This window comes from Eretmochelys imbricata, chromosome 6 (assembly GCF_965152235.1).
Source record: "Eretmochelys imbricata isolate rEreImb1 chromosome 6, rEreImb1.hap1, whole genome shotgun sequence".
In the NCBI taxonomy this organism is placed as follows: Eukaryota; Metazoa; Chordata; order Testudines; family Cheloniidae; genus Eretmochelys; species Eretmochelys imbricata.
In genome coordinates this window covers 102813331-102831583 of record NC_135577.1, presented here as the reverse complement: position 1 = coordinate 102831583, position 18253 = coordinate 102813331, and the positions used below count along the sequence as shown (strand labels likewise).

The window sequence follows — 18253 nt, the reverse complement described above, 5'->3', positions numbered from 1 at the left end:
CTTCCAAGATCATCTTTCCCATCTGCTGTCACTACAAGGCTTGGGCTGTCACTAGAGATAGAAGTTGAATATCAATGCAGTATTTGCTCTGAGAGCTTATTTGAATCACCCATAAAGAAAAATCTAAGCAGGGTCATAAACTTTTACTCACTGTTGGAAGGATATGAAGTTTTGAGGACAGCCAAAAAACAAACCCCATAAATTAGAAGGCAGCTGATCCGAAAGAAAATGAATAGCCACAAAAGAGACAATTCATCAGGTGTTTTATTTCTGCTCTGAAGCAAGGATTAAAACTCTTCCTAACTTTTATAATTATGTTTATTAGGTTCCAGTGCCATCAGAGAGCAAATTTACATTATACTTGTGTCTTTCAATCTTGTCTCTTGCTCATGACAGTCAAATGCAATGATTGTTAATGCTGCAGTTCAACAACAAAAAAGTTATTTTAGCGACACTATGAATTCTTATATTTTAATGTTTCCTCATAAACCAGTGAAAACAGACCCATAAAAATAGTTTTCAGGATGATAAAAAGATTGCCACGTCTAAGACTAAAAGCAGCTTTTGGGGCCAAATCCTGCTCACCTTACTATGTGAGTAGCCCTGATATGTGTGTGTAAGTGATCGGGAGTACAACCTAACCATTACAAAAATACAGTATAATATTTTGTACTATATGCGAATAGACACAATTCAAGAGTAGCTACTGATGGTGTGTGACCTGGGCTTTTTGATAATGTAGCATTGAGCAGAATCTTTTACAACTGACCATGGAACCAATCAGCTCCCATGGTTACATTTCAGCTACTTAGAACAAAATGTATTGCTGTGTTGTCTTGGGGAGAGATGGACTCGAGCAACCTTCCATCTGAATGCTTCAGACTTTGGCTGTTCGAGATCTGGAGTCAGAATATCATATATTAATCCCTTCCCCCCTCGTTATGAGTAGATTTTAGTCCTACGGTTACATGAGTTCATCTAATGCTATGTAGGACAAGTACAACTACAATCGTGTCTGTACTTTGCATCTTTTTTTATTTTTAGACATAGATGAATGTCGCTATGGCTACTGTCAGCAGCTGTGTGCCAATGTACCTGGTTCCTACTCCTGTACATGCAATCCAGGTTTTACCCTTAATGATGATGGACGATCATGCCAAGGTACTGTATACAGGCAATAACTACTGCAGTGTTGGCTCCAGCCCAGCAGAGCACTTAAGCGTGTGTGTAACTTTAAGAAAATGAATAGCCGGCTGAGTTCACATGTGTTGTACTGTCTGTTATAGGGTATGGCTACACTTTGAGCTGGAGGAGACACAGCTGTGCTAGCTCTGATTGAGCTAGTGTGCTAAAAATAGAGCGTAGCCACTGCGGTGTGAGCAGCTAGCCGTCCCAGGTACATCTCTGTCCAAGCTGTTAGGCACATGCTCAGGGCAACCTGCCACAACCGCACTCTGTTTTTAGCATGCTAGCTCGATCCTGCAGGTATGTCTCCTCGTGCTGGAATTTCAGCTTTCAGGGTAAAGGTTCCTGTAGTTACTCATATGACTCCCACCACGGTAGTATCTGAGCACCTTTTAGTCATTACCATATTTATACTTACGACACCCCTGTGAGGTAGGACAGTACCATTAGCTTCAGTTTCCATATGGAGAATAGACTCAGAGAGATGAAGTGACTTGCCCAAAATTGCACAGGAAGTCTGTGGCAGAGCAGGAAATTGAATCCAGGTCTCCGAAGTCCCAGATTAATGTCCTATTGGACCATTCTTCCTCTCCAGTGTGTTTAAGTGCCTTACCGGATCAGAGCCTCTATGATCTCACGATCAATGTTATATTTCTGTTCTTGAACAGTAAAATACTTCAAAGCAGCTCTCAGGGAATGGCCCAGTGTTAATGGGATAAAGACTTGCCAGGAGTTGCAAGTGTCCTAAAAGGAAAGTCTTTGCTTTATGGTAACCACAGGATTCTATAAGGAGTGTTTCCTCATTACATCAGCATTCCCTAGATTTATCCTGCTGCTTTGGGCCTGGTCTTGCTCAGATTAAATCAGTCGGAGAATCTTAAAATTACTAGATAAACAAGGAAGCATCTGCAGTAAATAGTTTATTCCAGTCTTTCTTGTTATTTTCTGATCATAGACAGATCAAGCAGCTTTTTCCCCGAGAAGTCTCAGTTGTAAGTGACCCTCTTCCTTCAGCAGGGGTAGGTTCAAGAGTTGGCAGACTTGTTAAATATCAGACTCTCTGATCTCATATTCAATGCTATCAAGTGCCTCAGCAACAGCATTAGGGAAGATGTTCCCAATTGCTTTACATACAGCATGGCCTGTGTTTCCAACCACTTTTTTCCTTACAATTCATCAGCCTTAAATACCAACAATACAAACTGAGTCAAACCTTTGCAAGAGAACCAGACGAAACTGCTATGCCTGTACTATTAAGTCCTTTCTAATGTTTGATTGTAATAGTAATTAATTAGAAGCAGTGCCTTGGGAGAAGTCATTGATAAACTGAGTATTGGTTTCCTGTAGATGTGAATGAATGTACAACCCAGAACCCTTGTGTGCAAAACTGCGTCAACACATATGGCTCTTTTCTCTGTCGCTGTGATCCTGGCTATGAACTGGAAGCTGATGGAATTAGCTGCAGCGGTAACTGTCTTCTGTGATTTGGTGCGGGGAGGGAGTTAACTGTATTTAAATCATTCTTTGTAATGTATTCTTTTTTATATGCCTTCCTCTGAAGTTTCAAGTATGGTCCACTGTTAGAAGTAGGATATATCTACCTATCCAATCCAGTAGAGCAATTCATCTCTTCCTAATTTCAGTTAAACAGGAGGGTAAAAGCAAGAAACCACACAAAAATCAATGGTGGTATTTCTTTTTTTCTCATAATGGTTTTAAAGAAATAGACTAAGCATTAGAACTGTTCTGTGACAATGGTAAAGAACCACAGAAAAGAGTTGCTTTCTTCTAACACTCACCAAGGAACTTTATTGGCATAAATAAAATAGCATTATTCCAAAATCTACTCTTGCCCTGATATACTAAATAGCTTACCTTAATTCAACAGGTACTTAAGCACGTTATCCGTCTTGCCCTGCTTTACTGCAGAACGTCCCCAAACATTTTCCAGCCCCACCTGCCTGCTACAGATTTAAAGAAACAAGAAACATCCTCATGAGCACTGTTGAATTTAATCAGATAGGAGTGATCCATCCACCATGTAGCAGTATTATTGGAAAATTGTGACAACATTGTTTTTTTCCCCTCTCTCATTTTCATTTTGTTGCTTTATTTTGCTTAATTGAAAAAGAATAGTTAGGCTTACTTCTTTGGTGTGTGTCCCCACAGTCTGTTTAAATGAGAGAATCCAGCCAATATTTCTTGGAAGGAAAAAACCTCACTGGAAAAGCTTTGTTTTTTAATTTACACTAAACAGATGTAAAGGGCTGTGTTTGAAAGAAAAAACATGACGTGCAGTGTATGTTCAGCCATTGTTCTTTGCAAGCCTAATTATAAAGAAAGGGATTCAGACCTTCTGTGCCTTAGATTAGAGCTAGGTCAGGTCTGTAACATCTGGATCATGGAAACATACCTATGTAGTTCTACCTGTGAAGCAAGATGTAAGTGAATGGCCAACCACATGGACAATTAGAAACAGGTTTTCTGATAATAAGGAAATAAGAGGAATGTATCCTTTTACTCTCCAGCTTCTCATTCAATGCTACCTCACCTGTAGAGAAAGCTTAATTAAAAAGCTGGGAAGTAACATTTCAGTTGGATTCACTGATGTATCAAACAGAATAGATGACATAGACGGACTCCGTTATTTGCAAAGCCTCTGCTCTACACCCAAACCCTCCCCTTGTCTATGCAGGTTAGCGGAGGGTGTACTTCTGCTACTGGGTGCCAGAGCTGAAAATGTGCTGAATGCATTCACCTTCAGCTGCCATCAATGGGACGTGAGGCACTCAGCTCCCTACAGGAGGAGAGCTAGTCCCCTATATAGCTGCACAGAGAACTGTCAGCAAGTCATTATGGGCCTGACTCTGTGTTTCTCGCCCACCAAAAACCCTCCCTGAAGTCAACAGGAGCCTTTGAATGTACCAGGCATGCAGGAGTGGGCCCTAAGGAGCATAAATAATCTGGTGACACGGCAGAATTTGGCATAGCAAAGAGCTTTAGAAAATTGCACCGATGAAGTCCAACTGGACTCCTGAAGGCAATGCCAGTTTTGCCGTAGTCTTCCAGAAGAATTAACAAAACAGGTTGTATTTTTAAAAATATAGAGAAACCTATCATAAGCCACCCCACCCCCATGACCTGCAACATTCAGTTGCATAGTAGAGATGATCCTGAATTAAAATGGCGTAGTAGCCTTGGGGCTACTTGGGGCTGAATGGTCTTCCCTGGTACTTTATTCTAAAAAGTAGCTATTTAAAAATGGCCCCCTGGAGTTCCATGTCTGTCATGACCCAGATCACAGATGTCAGTTTAAAATTAAAACAATTTTAAAAATTTTTTATCTGGGGACCTGAGAGTCAAGTTCCTTCCATCATCACCAGTAATAAAGCTTCTGCAGGCCAAACTATACCCTGCGTGACAAGTAACTGACTGGAACTTAAACAATTCTCTTGATGATGCATAAAAAGGAATAAAATCCAGTTAACTCTCTCTTAGCTGTGTTGGCTCTGCAGGGCTAACAAGAGTAAGAAACACTAGAAGGTTATTTCAATCAGTCAAGTAAGCCACCCTGACTGATTACACACACTGAGCAGGTATATCTCCTGAGAGTGGGTTTCATTATCATTTATTAATAGTTGTAGGCCTGGCTTGACATGGGTGAGGCTTAGTAAACAATAGTAAATTGGATCATTTTCCTTTTTCAAGTAAAGTAATAATTTACATTCATTCCTAGCTACCATGAGCCATATTCACCCTGGTATAACTTCAGTAAAGTCAGTGGATTGACATCAAAGTTGAATCTGGCTTATTAAACTGAGCTGAATAGCAAACACCATGATCTTATAGCTCTATGAACTTTTGTTGTGACAGGCATTGTAGTTAGGACGGACTTCTGTTTAGGGGAAAGTCCTTTTTCCTTTAACACAAAGCATTCTAAACTTCATTCTACAACTGCAGACATGGATGAGTGCAGCTTCTCAGAGTTCCTTTGCCAGCACCAATGTGTGAATGAGCCCGGTTCTTACTACTGCTCCTGCCCCCCTGGCTATGTTCTGCTTGATGATAACAGAAGCTGCCAAGGTAAGAACATTCCAACCGTGAACTAAAACCCAACCAAACAGTAAATAGCTCATAGTTCTGGAAGGAAAATTAAGCTGATTCACTGAGAATCAAGACTTGAGATGTTTGCCTGATTTTGGCATTGCAAAAGATAGGAAATATTCTTAGGGGGTGTATTGTGCAGCTATGCTGGTGAGTATTTACTCCCATGAGTGATCCTATTAAGATAAATGGGGTTATTTGCATGAGTAAGTGCTCACTATTGTGAGTAAGGGTTGCAAAGAAAGGTACCTAATGGGCCAGTTTTTCTCTCACTGAAGACAGTGGCAAAACACCTACTGACTCCAATGGGGGAAATGAGGATTGGGTCCACTGCCAGCCCCTTCTTTACTCTGGAGCTTTTGAAATGCTGTTAACTCATTAAAGTATATTACTGAGTAGAGCTAATCTCAAACCTAGAGCACTGGTCCCTGCATCTATAGGTGTGTCCTGCACTATAGGATCAGAAAGTGATCAACTGACTGCCATGACTGTGTGCCTGGGGCATTTTCTTTTTTATTGTATCTCCACTTATTGTTCTGTATGTTCTGCATTAAGCTGTAGCAGTGGTTGTACCATAGCTGCTGGACTCACTTCTCCCTTTCGATACAGCTTTCTGCCTGTGGCTTCTCAGCCAGTTTTAAGCTGGCTGTGAGCATAGGAGCAGTCTGCTCTTTCTTTAATGTGCACCCTCTGTACATTCACTGAAAAATAAATCCTGCAGGGTTGAGATGTTATGCGGGGTTTATCAATACAGAGATTTTTTTTTAATCGTCTCAGTAGCAGCATTCATGGAGTAAGGTGTGGTTTGAAATTTTTAATGCCCAAACCCTTCGTTCCCCCCAAATGGTACTTCCAATAGCAGAGTGTACCTGACCCCATACTGAACGGCACTGGATCAGTGCCCTGTATTCTGAATGTTTCATTTATTAGCTGGCTAAGAAGAGCAAGGTTGAGGGGCAAATGGGGACATTGTATGTCCAACAATTCTTTCAGAAAACTTTGCATTATCAGTATATGGGCATGTTATACTCCCCTTCCCTCCCCTGTGTCTGTTTAACTTTTTAGATTGCAAGCTCTTTGGGGCAGGGGCCATGACTCCTTTTATATTTGTGCAGTGCCTATCACTGTGTGGGCTCTGCCAGAAACTGAGAAATAAACTATTAATAATATAATGAAACCTGGCTTAAAAGAGGGATGGATGAAAAAACGTTTCTCCTTAGAGTGATTGTCCCTCTGTGTAGTGCACTTCGGGTTGGGCATACGCTCTTTGTACCCGTGACTGGGGAACTGTCTTTAGCAGTGGCTGTGTGGTCTACGTATGCATCCCCACTTTCCTTGTGTGCCATCCCAAAGAGATGAGAGGGGCTGCTAGACAGCCACCCTCTTATCTCTTAGTTTGTTACCTTTAAGTTCCTTTTTACTGCACGTGGGCTAGGAGGGAGCATCAGTGTTCATGCTGACTTCTTCAGATTCTCTCTGTAAATAGTTTTCAAAGTTGTGGGAATTTTCATAGTTAGATAGTTTTATAGTATAGTTAAGCAATAGATTTAGGGGTCTGGTTCCCTATTTTTGGAAATCCTTTCCAATGGTGGGAAGTCATTGCTGTATACACACCCACACCCACCCACCCAATGGTTGTGGGGAGTATGCCAAGAATCTCTGGTTTCAAAAATTGCAATATATGCTCCAACCCCTTCCTGGTCACCGACTATTGCGTTATCGTCTGTACTTCCTGGGGGAAGCCAATGTCCCTTCCAGTATTCTGCAGGTCATTTCTGAGTAGGAAAAAGCAGTCCAGGGAGTTTCAGCTCCAAAAGTTTCTCTTTGAGGAGTACATGAAAGTGAGCGGAATGCCCCTGTACACCAACTTGAAGAAGGTAGGATTGGCCCCTCTTCCTCGGTCCCTGGGCAGTTCCAAGACCTCCACCCCTCACCAGCTCAGCGAGGCTCAGGAGAGCAGGGAAGGGAAGGGAGACGCAAGTGCGTTCATAAGGACAAGAGGGAAGATTCCCCATTCAAATCTAAGAAGAGGCAGAAATCCCTGCTCCATTCCAAGTCACTGGGAGATTTGTACTTCAGAGCAGGACCATACAGTACTGAGAAGGAACAGACTGGGACTTCTTCAAAGGGCAAAACTGCAGCACCTTCCAGTACTGGGGACTGCTTCTTCAGCACCAAAACCCTCATTGGTACCATCGGATTTAGTGACCTCGTATTCAGTGGCCTGAGCTGTGGAGACATCCCCATCAACTCTGTCTGGCTTTCTGATTCCAGAAAATCTTCTGCTATTCCTAGAACTGGAGTCGCTCCTCCTTTCCAGACCTCAACACCTGGCACCAAGACTTCAACTGATGCCACTTTCTCTGTGGTACCACTTTCCAATCCCCACCAACAAGTTGGGGATGAGGCAGACTGTCTCCGATACCATCAACGAGTAAAGGCAGATCACGACCACCTCCTGCAACATGAAGAGCCTCCCTTGGAGGATTCTGACCTCAGATCCAGCAAGTCAGAAGAGAACTACAGCAGGCACCTGTCCCAGACTATGTCCCTCAGGACTCCTGCAGAGGATTGAGCCCTGATAAAATATTGGGAGTCTCCACAGTATCTCACTACTCTTGTACTAGAGGATACCCTCTCCCCCATATACTCACTGGTACCCAGCACCCCAGCGTCCATTACTGAGGGGCTACAATGTCATGCAGTGATGGTATTAAGTCTCAAGGCTCTTCAGGGACCATCCAATCCAATATACCCACCTTAAGACATAAAGGACCCAAGGAGATAAGGGATCCCAGGGCGGAGGAAGAACTTCCTTAGCCTGCTCAAGAGCCTCAACTCCAGCAGCAGGAGGATGAAGAGCATCATAAGGAGGATTTTGTGCCTGTGACCTTGTCCTCCTCTTCCCCAGATGATGCTGTGATTACAGATTCCCCTATGCACCCCAATTATACAAAGGCCTTCCAAGACTTACTCAAGAGAGTGGCTGTCACTTCACATCCCCCTGGAAGAGGTCCAGGAAGCACCACACAAACTGCTAGACATTTTGCATAGACTGGACCAGAGCAGTGGTGCTCCCTATTAATGAGGCAATCCTCAAACCCCCCAGGACTCTCTGGCAGACAACCATGACAATCCCACCAGTGTCCAAGCAGGCTGAGGAGAGGTATTTAGTGCCTGCAAAAGGGTCACAGTAGTTATTTTCTCACTGGCCTCCCAAATTGTTGGTAGTTTCAACAGCCACTGAGCATAGTCGACAGAGTCAGTGCTTCATGAGAAAGAAGTGAAGAGGCTTGACCTCTTTGGCAGAAAGTCTCATTCCTTGGCCTCTCTGCAATTCCAAATCTCAAACTGCCAAGCTCTGATGGTCAAATATGATTTTACTATTTATGACAAGCTGACCAGCTTTTGGTTCTTCAGGATATTAGAGACCACTTCCAGACTCTACTTGATGAAGGAGGGTTGGTAACAAGATTGGCACTCCAGATACCTTAGTTGCAGCGGACATGGTGGAGAGATTCATGGCCACTACTGCCATGATGAGACACCCGTCATGCCCTTCTCAGGAATCCCAAAGGAAGTTCAGATGATGCCGAAACACCTTCCATTTAAGTGTGACACTCTATTCAGTGCTAAGACAGATGAATCTCTCAGTTTGTTGAAAGACCCCAGAGCCACACTTTGATTGCTGGGTATTTACACATGTGCAGTGAAGAAGAAGCCCAGTGAGCCACAGTGCAGATGACCAACCCCACCTGCCTTTTATCACTAGTGGGAGTATGAGCTATCACACAAGCAGCAGGGGACACATAGAAAGGGTGCCCAAGGTCAACTATCTTCCACCATCTGGACTGGTATTTTGACAGGACCTGCAAAAGCCAGACACTAACTGTCCCTCCAGATCTGCACAAACTCTCAGATCTTTCCCTCCCTTTGGAGGTTGACTTTCCCACTATCTGCCTGGACAGAAATCACAATGGACAGATGGGTCCTAGAGGTTGTCTCCTTGGGATACACTATTCAGTTCTCTTTCCTCCCCGATGGCCCTCCCTGTCCTCTTTCAAGCACATTCTCACAAGCACATGGACATGTCATCCAATGAAGTGAGCTGTAGCTCACGAAAGCTTATGCTCAAATAAATTTGTTAGTCTCTAAGGTGCCACAAGTCCTCCTTTTCATAAAGCACAAGCACATTCTTCTGCAGGAGGTAGAGTCGCACCTTTAAATGGAGGCAATAGAACTAATATCTCCAACAGCAAGGAGAAAGGGATTGTCTACTCAAGGTATTTCCACATTCCCAAGAAGACTGGGGGATAGAGACCCACTGTGGACCTCAGGGAACAAACAAGTTCATTCACCACCCAAAGTTCAGAATGGTGATCCTATCATCCCCTTTTCTGGTGCTAGATCCAGACAATTGATTCTCAGGCCCTTGGTCTTAAAGATGTCTGCATTCATACAGACATTCATCCAGCACAACGGAGATTCCTGAGATTTGTGGCCAGTCAACACCCCTACCAGGGATCTCCTCTTTGGGATCTTCATAGAACCTAGAGTTTTCACCAAGGTACCTTCATTGGTAGCAGCTCACTTTCATCTGCAAGGAATGACAGTTTACCCTTACTTAGATGACTGGCTCCTGAAGGGGTGATCTTACAGGGAAACACGAGAAGCAACTGCCATACTTCTACATCTGTTTGAGAGGCTGGACCTCAGAGTGAACCTGGAGAAGTCTACCCTGGAACCCTCACAGTCGACAGAGTTTATCAGGGTCAGGCTGGATGCTGTTACAAACATACTTACCAGATGACCATTTCCTCTCCATCACCAGGCTCATACAGCAGATCTGTTTGAGCCCCAGAACATCCAGAGAAACCCTGCTCATCACTGTTGGGTCATATGGCCACAAGTACTTATGTGTAAGGCTGTGTGTCTGTCTCAGAGGTCACAGAAGTGATGGATTCCATGACTTTCTGTGACTTATACAGCAGCTGATGCTGGCTCAGGCTGCAGTAGCAGTTTGGGTGTGTGGGAGGGGGCTCGGGGCTGGGGCAGGGAGTTGGGGTGCATGGTGGTGGTGCTTACCTGGGAGAAGGCTCCCCGGCTCCCACCAGGATGTTCCTGCAGCTCCTAGGCGGAGAGTCCAGGGGGGCTCTGTGTGCTGCCCGCGCCTGCAGCCGCTGCCCTCGCAGCTCCCATTGGCTGTGGTTTCCAGCCAATGGGAGCTGTGGAGCTGGCACTTGTGGCAGAAGCAGCGTGTGGCGCCCCTCTGGGCGCCCCTTCCCCTAGGAGCTGCAGGGATATGCTGGTTGGAACCAGGTAGGGAACCTGCCAGCCCTGCCAATCCTCCTCCTCCAGGACCAGCAGGGGTCCTGGGCCGCACGCCACCACCCATCCTCCCCCCTCTCAGCACCAGCAGGGGTCCCAGGCCACGCACTCCCAGCCTTAGTGGGGGTGCTGGGCCATGGGCCGCCACCCGCCTCCCCTTTTCCACCCCTCCCCTGCTTCTCCCCCAGCACCTACTCTGGGAAGTTGAACAATATGTCCCTTGAGGGCATCATATGAACTCACTCAACTGGAGCTCAGGCAGCACCGGTAGCTTTCTTTAGAGACGTTCCTATTGCTGACATGTGCAGAGTAGAAACTTGGAGTTCTGTTCACACCTTTGCTAGACAATATGCACTGGTGCAAGCAGCTGCTTCTACTGCCTCTCCTGGCAGGACAGCTCTGCAATCTGCTGTGTCATAGGACTCCAAGCAGACACCTCTTTGAAACGGACACTGTTTGTAAATCATCTGAAGTGCATTACACATAGGGACAGCCACTTGAAGAAGAAGGATGGATTACTTACCTTGCAGTAACTCGAGTGCTTTGAGCTGTGCAGTGCACTACCAACACTCCTTCTCCACTGTGTGGTCTCCTCCTACTGGGCACTGATGGTGGAGAGGGAACTAAGATGGCCGTGATCTGGCAGCGCCCCTTATGCTGCACACAAGGATGCGCACATGGCCCAGACTCTGCTAGTGAAAAATCTCTGGTCCTGGGCCTATGCACAATCTAAATAGCACAAGAGCTCAAGTTACTACAAGGTTAGTAATCCATCCTTATTTATCAGAGGTAGCCTTCTAATACAGATAATAATAATAATAATACAGATGGAGCAGAGTTGTAATTTGTTTGGTGATACTTTGATGCAATCTCTTAATAGGGGAGGTTGCTTCATTATAATAAAATACAAATAATAAATGAAATCTAGCTATTATATAGCTGTTTTCATCCATAGATCTCGAAGTACTTTATAAAGGAGGTCAGTGTCATAGCCCCCATTTTACAGATGCGGGAAATTGAGCACAGAGGGGGGACGTGACTTGCCCAAGGTCATCCAGGAAGTCAGTGGCAAAGCCAGGTCTCCTGAGTCCCAGTTCATTGCTCCAACCACTAGGCCACACTTTACAAGGGTGGCATCTTGTAGAGTTTTCCTTGTATTATCCTTCCTCTCATTTTTGTGTTTCAGATATCAATGAATGTGAGACTAGAAACTTCACTTGTACTACGCAGCAAACCTGTTTCAATATCCAAGGAGGATACAAATGTCTAGACCCAGTAAAGTGTGAGGATCCTTATATCCAGATCAATGACAAGTGAGTAACAGACCCATAGAAGTGGAAGGGCAGTAAATCTGCTTGAGGCAAATAAATTGCACTTCTGCAACATGACAGCAAAGTACATCTAAAGTGCTATACAGACATTAGTGTTGCATTTATTATTAGCAAGCTTTATAAAAATGATAAATTGCAATTACTTGCCAAGTCATCAGGTGGCAGGAGATTCAGTTGTGTGGGAAGTTAAGCTGGAAAAGCCCTCACCAAAATGAGTGCAGCAGAGAAGACCATAATGGTTGTAATGCAACAAAAGAAAGTTAGTTACTCCATTGCCACCTGCCTTTAATCATACTTGATCAAACCTAATCTATTTGTTAATAATAGTACTTCCTTACCTATCTAATCCAGGGGATTGTGAGGATTCACTAGTTAATGTTTGTCCAGTGCTTTGAAAGCATAACACACTGAACTAGAGAGGAGTGGCAGCTCTGCTAGAGTTAAGATTGAGTCCCTTACTGTTTAAAAGATGACTCATCTAAGAGTTGTAAAATCCACCTGCTGACTGACATTGTCTTGAAATTTGCTTTGCCTCCTGGGGGTCCTAGGTACTGTTAGTGGTCCACATGTGGGGTCCTTTGAGCCCGGTGTTCCCAAGATACAATCCCCCTGCTAAAAACCCCAGCATCTTACAAAATCACATGGTTCTCCTAACTTTTTTTGCACACACTTGGGACTCAAATTATGGCTGAAATTCTCCCCAGTTTTATCTCAGTCACTTGGGATTTATTTCAATTGGCGTATGGCACCTGCTGCCCCCTTGGGAAGTTACTCAATATTAAGCTTAAATCTCCAGATGGTATGTTAGTAGCTGAAGCCAAAGAGAACAAAAGACGTGCAACAAGACTAGGGCTCTGTTAACATCCAAAGGGTTGCCAGCCAATCTATTATCACCAGTTATAGTAACTGGGTGGCTCAAGGTGACATACTCTGGTCACAACCTGAGCAACACCGATGCATTGAGAATCTGAGCACTTTCAGCAAATGTGGCTTATACAAGTTTCTTGCTCTCTGCCTGCATTCTGCAGGGGCTGCTTTTGGAAGTTTTGCCCCAAGGTCAAAATTCTGGTTTTAAGAGCCATATTTTAAAGTGCTCTAAAATATATATGCAGACTCTGAGTTTACTTTAGAAGTACTGTCAAGGAAATTAGCATTACTTCAATAGAGGGAACATGAGAGATTCTAGGAAGCAGTTAGGGTAATGTCATCAGCCTGAACAATGGGATTAAGTGTGATCAAAGGAAAACAAGTTGCTGGATCTTTTAATGTTCACAGAATTTAAGGCCAGCAGGGACCATTAGAACATAACATTGATAACAAAATTTACCTTTATTGGCCGTCAGTGCAAGAGTTTGCTCAAGTTTGGACCATCCATGGGGTGTTCATGGATTACGATTGGTGTGTCTAGTAAATAGAGGGGGCTATTTAGATCATCATTGTGGACTGTCTGATTTAATTAGAGCTGTGCCTGAACCAAAACTCCAGACTCAGGCTTAGGAAGAATTGGGCTTTGTGGCTCTGGCCAGTCTTTAAATTTATTCTTTGACTGTATTTAATCTATGGCCTGTACTCAAAAGGTGTCAGACACACAGCCTGTCAAAAAAAAGTAATGTAATTATTTATATAGCACCACTGATGTTCATGAAAAGAAAAGGAGTACTTGTGGCACCTTAGAGACTAACAAATTTATTTGAGCATAAGCTTTCGTGAGCTACAGCTCACAAAAGCTTATGCTCAAATAAATTTGTTAGTCTCTAAGGTGCCACAAGTACTCCTTTTCTTTTTGCGAATACAGACTAACATGGCTGCTACTCTGAAAACTGATGTTCATAGTTCTGCACCATGATCTGGGCCAATAATTAGCAGGTCCCTACCCTGAAGAGTTCATAGGCTAAATTCCTACCAGGACAATCGTGCAGTGGGAGGCCATAGCTGCAGAGCTGCCAGAAAAGAAAGTCCAAATTTTTGAGCGATCAAAGGAGACAAAAGTTGCAGTATGAAGAGCAGTTTTGGCAGAGCCCGGAGAGCAGGAGGAAGATGAAGGCAGAGATATAGGCAGGATGGGGGTGGAGCTCTGAATGCAAGCAAAGGAAATGAAAATTGCATTGGTTCTTTAAGCCAGTTAAGTTTTGTACTCCATTATTTTTTGCTTTCATAGCAACATGTAGTGAATTAGATGTTGCAGAATTTGCTCAATACTGATGATAATTCTGTCCACATTAGTCGCTGCATGTGTCCAGCTGAAAACCCCGGTTGCAGAGATCAACCATTCACCATCCTATACAGAGACATGGACGTGGTGTCAGGACGATCCGTGCCTTCTGACATCTTCCAAATGCAAGCAACAACTCGCTACCCTGGTGCCTATTACATCTTCCAAATCAAATCAGGGAATGAGGGCAGAGAATTCTACATGCGGGTGAGTAAGTCTGTATAGAGTCCTACCAGTATCTTATAGTTTGCCACATCCTTCTCTGACAGCTGTACTAAGTTTTTAATGTATACTATTTAAAATTTCAGCGCAAGATCTCTCATAGGGGCAGATGTGTGTCTGTCATACTACATTCATAGCCATGTAGTGTAATGTACTGGTCCATAATCACAGTGGGCTGCTCAAACCCAGAAAGGCTGTGGATGCTGGTTCTACAGAAAGGTGACGTATCCTAGGGAAAGATCCTCGATAATGGCAGTGTAGGAAATTCACCAGACTGGCCCAGCATGCCCCACTTGTGCTATTCCATACATGGCAATAGGGCGCAGTGAGATCTGTGACCTCACATCTTGAAATAGCTGAGGAGGGAGGCTGGTTTAAAATGTTGTCAGTTTCTTTTTTTAACTGAAAAACTGAGTTTTCTATTAAAAGAAAGTTTGTGCAGAGAGTGACTGTTTTCTTCAAGACTTCTCGATTTTTTCATCAGAAAACTGAAAATCCAAAACTCAAAATGTTCATTCAAAACACAAACGTTTTTGGCTAAAAACTGAAAAAAAATTCAGTTTGCAGGGTTTTGGATTTTCAATACAAAGTCCAAATTTCCCACAAAATTTGCAGCTGACCTCTTTCTCTCTCCCGCACCCCTCCCTTTCCATTGGATAGGTATTGGACAGCTGACATTCTTAGAACAAGGAGCATCATGCTTGGTGGGACTCAGAAGCTTAGGTAGTAACCACAAGCAGAATCTGTCTCTGATAATCAAACCAAGTGCCATTCATTGGAATACATGTAATGACACTTTCAGAACATTATAGGAAATAATATTAGAACAGATTCTGGCATTTCCCAATTCACATTCTTCATGGTAGCGTCGGATTCCGAACTTTAAAATGGCATCAGCTTTGTCTTAAGGTTCCAGGCAGTTCGGGAGATAATCATTTCCATCCTGTTAGCAGCATTTTGCTGTTGCAAAGTTGTATTGTTCCAGATTTTTTCACCTATCTGGGCTGATCAGTCAGTTGTCTGGGGTTCACGGACAAATCCCATTGTTCATATCTGATTCCTGTCTTTCATTTATCCCAGAAAGTACCCAAGGCCTTTCTTTTATTGGACATGTTGCACTTTTCCTTTAACTGGTAACAGAATATTCCCAGAGTGTCTAGGTTATAACCAGCAGGTGGTGCCTGTTCCTTTGTTTTGAAAAAAATAAAATAAAAACGAGAGGTTGCAGATGTGGGGGATGAGGGTGGGGTAGGCAGATACTGCTGTATTGTTAAAGGTGCCATCAGTCAGGTGGGTTGTTAAACTTAAGACCATGCTGCCCATCTCTGGTGAGCTATCCCACTGTCAGCTCAAATTTTTGTGGTACTTTTTCAAAACCTTGCAGGAGCTAACCCAAGCACTCTAGCTAGCATTATGTCTCTCAGTAAAACAGGTCTCAGGCTGTGTGTGTGATGTTCTGCTGAATGGTGATTTGCTGCTCAATTTACCAACACAGGACCAGATTTTCAAGTGCTGAGAACCAACCATTCTGGCTAGATTATCAAGCATAGAACCCCCATTTAGGTACCTAAATGAGAGTCAGATTTTCAGAAGTGCTTGAGGGATGAATTTATTATGAGCGCTGAGTACATCTGAAAATCTGACCCACAATCCTAGCATTGCTTTCACCTTTGTGTATAATACATTTAAAGGAGTCTCTCAGAAGGGTCCAATTTTGCAACACATACTTATACAAATGAAAAACCAATCCTGTTTCCATTGAAACCGGAAAAATATTCATGAACAGTTTTCTAGACATATGAAGTTTTTGTAATATATTCTTTTTAAATAAAGTCTAAATATTGGTACTTAAAACCACTCCACAGTGTCTCTTTAAATGGATAAATTTTCTCTGCATCAAACCAAAATGAACTTCATGAAGCTTAAGAATTAACGGAAACAGGAAAAGAATACCTGACCCAACATGTCAGCACCTCTTGAATCCATGTTCTTGCTTTTTCTCCAGATAATAACAATAGATTTATATGTACAATAACAACTTTCATCTGCAAGGATCCCCACATGCTTTACAAACTGATAAAACTGTACAAAGTGACACTTCCTATACCATTGAAACGCAGCCACCTCTGGGGTGAAGTGCAGTAGCTCTCAACAGTGCATGTAAATACACAACAGTTCAGAACAGGAAATGCAAAGCGCCTTTTCTAATTGAAAGTGGACTGGGGGAGATATTTAGGCAGGCAGAATGTAATTATCTGCTTAAGAATTTACGGTGAGTGACATGGGTCTTTAATTACCTCTGTTTTATACATCAGTCAAAATACAGCAACCACAGCAGCACAGTGTCCTCTACCACTATGCTAGAGCATTGCTTCAGTAATGACAGGGTATGTCTACACAGCAAATGAAGGGTGTTTAAAGCTAGCGTAAATCTAGCTAACTTGTAATTATGAGAGAAGAGACAAGGCAACACAGGCTTCATCACAGGTTAGCAACCCAAATATGTACCCACGGTCCCCAGTGGGCTTGTACATGGGCTTGTACTAGCCCCACTGAAGCCCAGGCTGCTACATCTTTACTACTATTGTTACCCATATAAGCTAAATTAAAGTTAGCACAGTTATGCTAATCTGCACTATGATCACACCTCCATTGCTGTGTACGTACCTTTAGAGAAAATAGTGAGACCTATTGAATCACCAGTACCTGGGTTTTCTCTGGAGGTGTCCCACCCATGTACTCACTAAGTCAATGAGGTACAATGTATAGGACACTAAACTAGGGGTCAGGAAACCTGGCTTTAATTCTCAGCTGTACCATTGACTTGCTGCCTGACCTTTGTTCACTTAACTACTCTGTGCCCAAATCTTTTCATCTGTCAAAGAGGAATAATGTCATTTGCCCATCTCAGCAAAATGGATGGAAGGGCTAAGTAAGCATCATTTTGAGATGTTAGACACTCAAACATTAAGTGATATACTCTAAGATCATAAACTTCATGTGTCATCTTTGGAAATCTCACCTGCTTCTCTCTCTGTTTTCCACGCAGCAAACGGGACCTATCAGTGCTACTCTAGTGATGACCCGTCCTGTGAAAGGGCCACGTACCATTCAATTGGACTTGGAAATGATCACAGTCAACACTGTCATCAACTTCAGAGGGAGCTCTGTCATCCGGCTGAGGATATACGTATCACAGTACCCGTTTTAAATCTTCAGTACGTTCCCTTTAAACGTTAAAAGCAACAACAAAAAGACATTAGCCCCTTTCTGCAGATCTTTTTCCTCAGAAAAATATAGCAGCTCAAAACCTAACCAGTGTTACCACAGCCCCAACAGCCTATGCCATCTGATGAGAGAAGCCTCTTCATATGCAGTCCTTTCCAGGATGCAGACACCTGAACATGTATTGTCATCAGATCCCGTATGATTTTATATGTGATTATATGTTTTAAGAACCATTTTTGTTGTTGTTGATTTTAAAAACTTTTCTAGGGTGTGATTTCATGCTCCAAAAACTGTGAACCTCCCCACCTCTGTAACTGCAATACTGCTTAGCAAAGGCACCAAACAAACTGAGGAAAAAGCTGGCTTTTGCTATTTTGCTTTTTTCATTTTAAAAGGAAGGCAAACAAACAAAAAATTCACCTGTCCAAAAGTGGAATCTGAGAAGCACTAACTACCATTGCCAGTTGTTTCTGAAATTGTCTGTCTCAGTTGTCCCTACCTTTGTCTTAGTTCCATCTGTCCTTTTTGATCACATTTTTTAGTTGAGTCATTGTAAGTTCTTTCTAAAATACATGTTGTGCTATGCTTGCTGGATCTATAAGCCCTCCTTTTTAACAAAGTGTCACCTGCGTGGGTTCCTCAC

At 43.2% G+C, this 18253-nt stretch overlaps 1 protein-coding gene across 1 annotated transcript in view; it reads left to right on the top strand.

Annotated features, from left to right (window-relative positions):
* Positions 1-17593, top strand: part of FBLN5 (fibulin 5) — a 59763-nt gene extending 42170 nt beyond the window's left edge. The window contains exons 6-11 of the mRNA XM_077820405.1: positions 1045-1161; positions 2533-2652; positions 5146-5268; positions 11804-11930; positions 14172-14367; positions 17432-17593. Coding sequence (XP_077676531.1) covers positions 1045-1161; positions 2533-2652; positions 5146-5268; positions 11804-11930; positions 14172-14367; positions 17432-17593 — 845 coding nt within the window. The remainder of the gene's footprint in view (positions 1-1044; positions 1162-2532; positions 2653-5145; positions 5269-11803; positions 11931-14171; positions 14368-17431) is intronic.
* Positions 17594-18253: the final 660 nt, after the last annotated feature.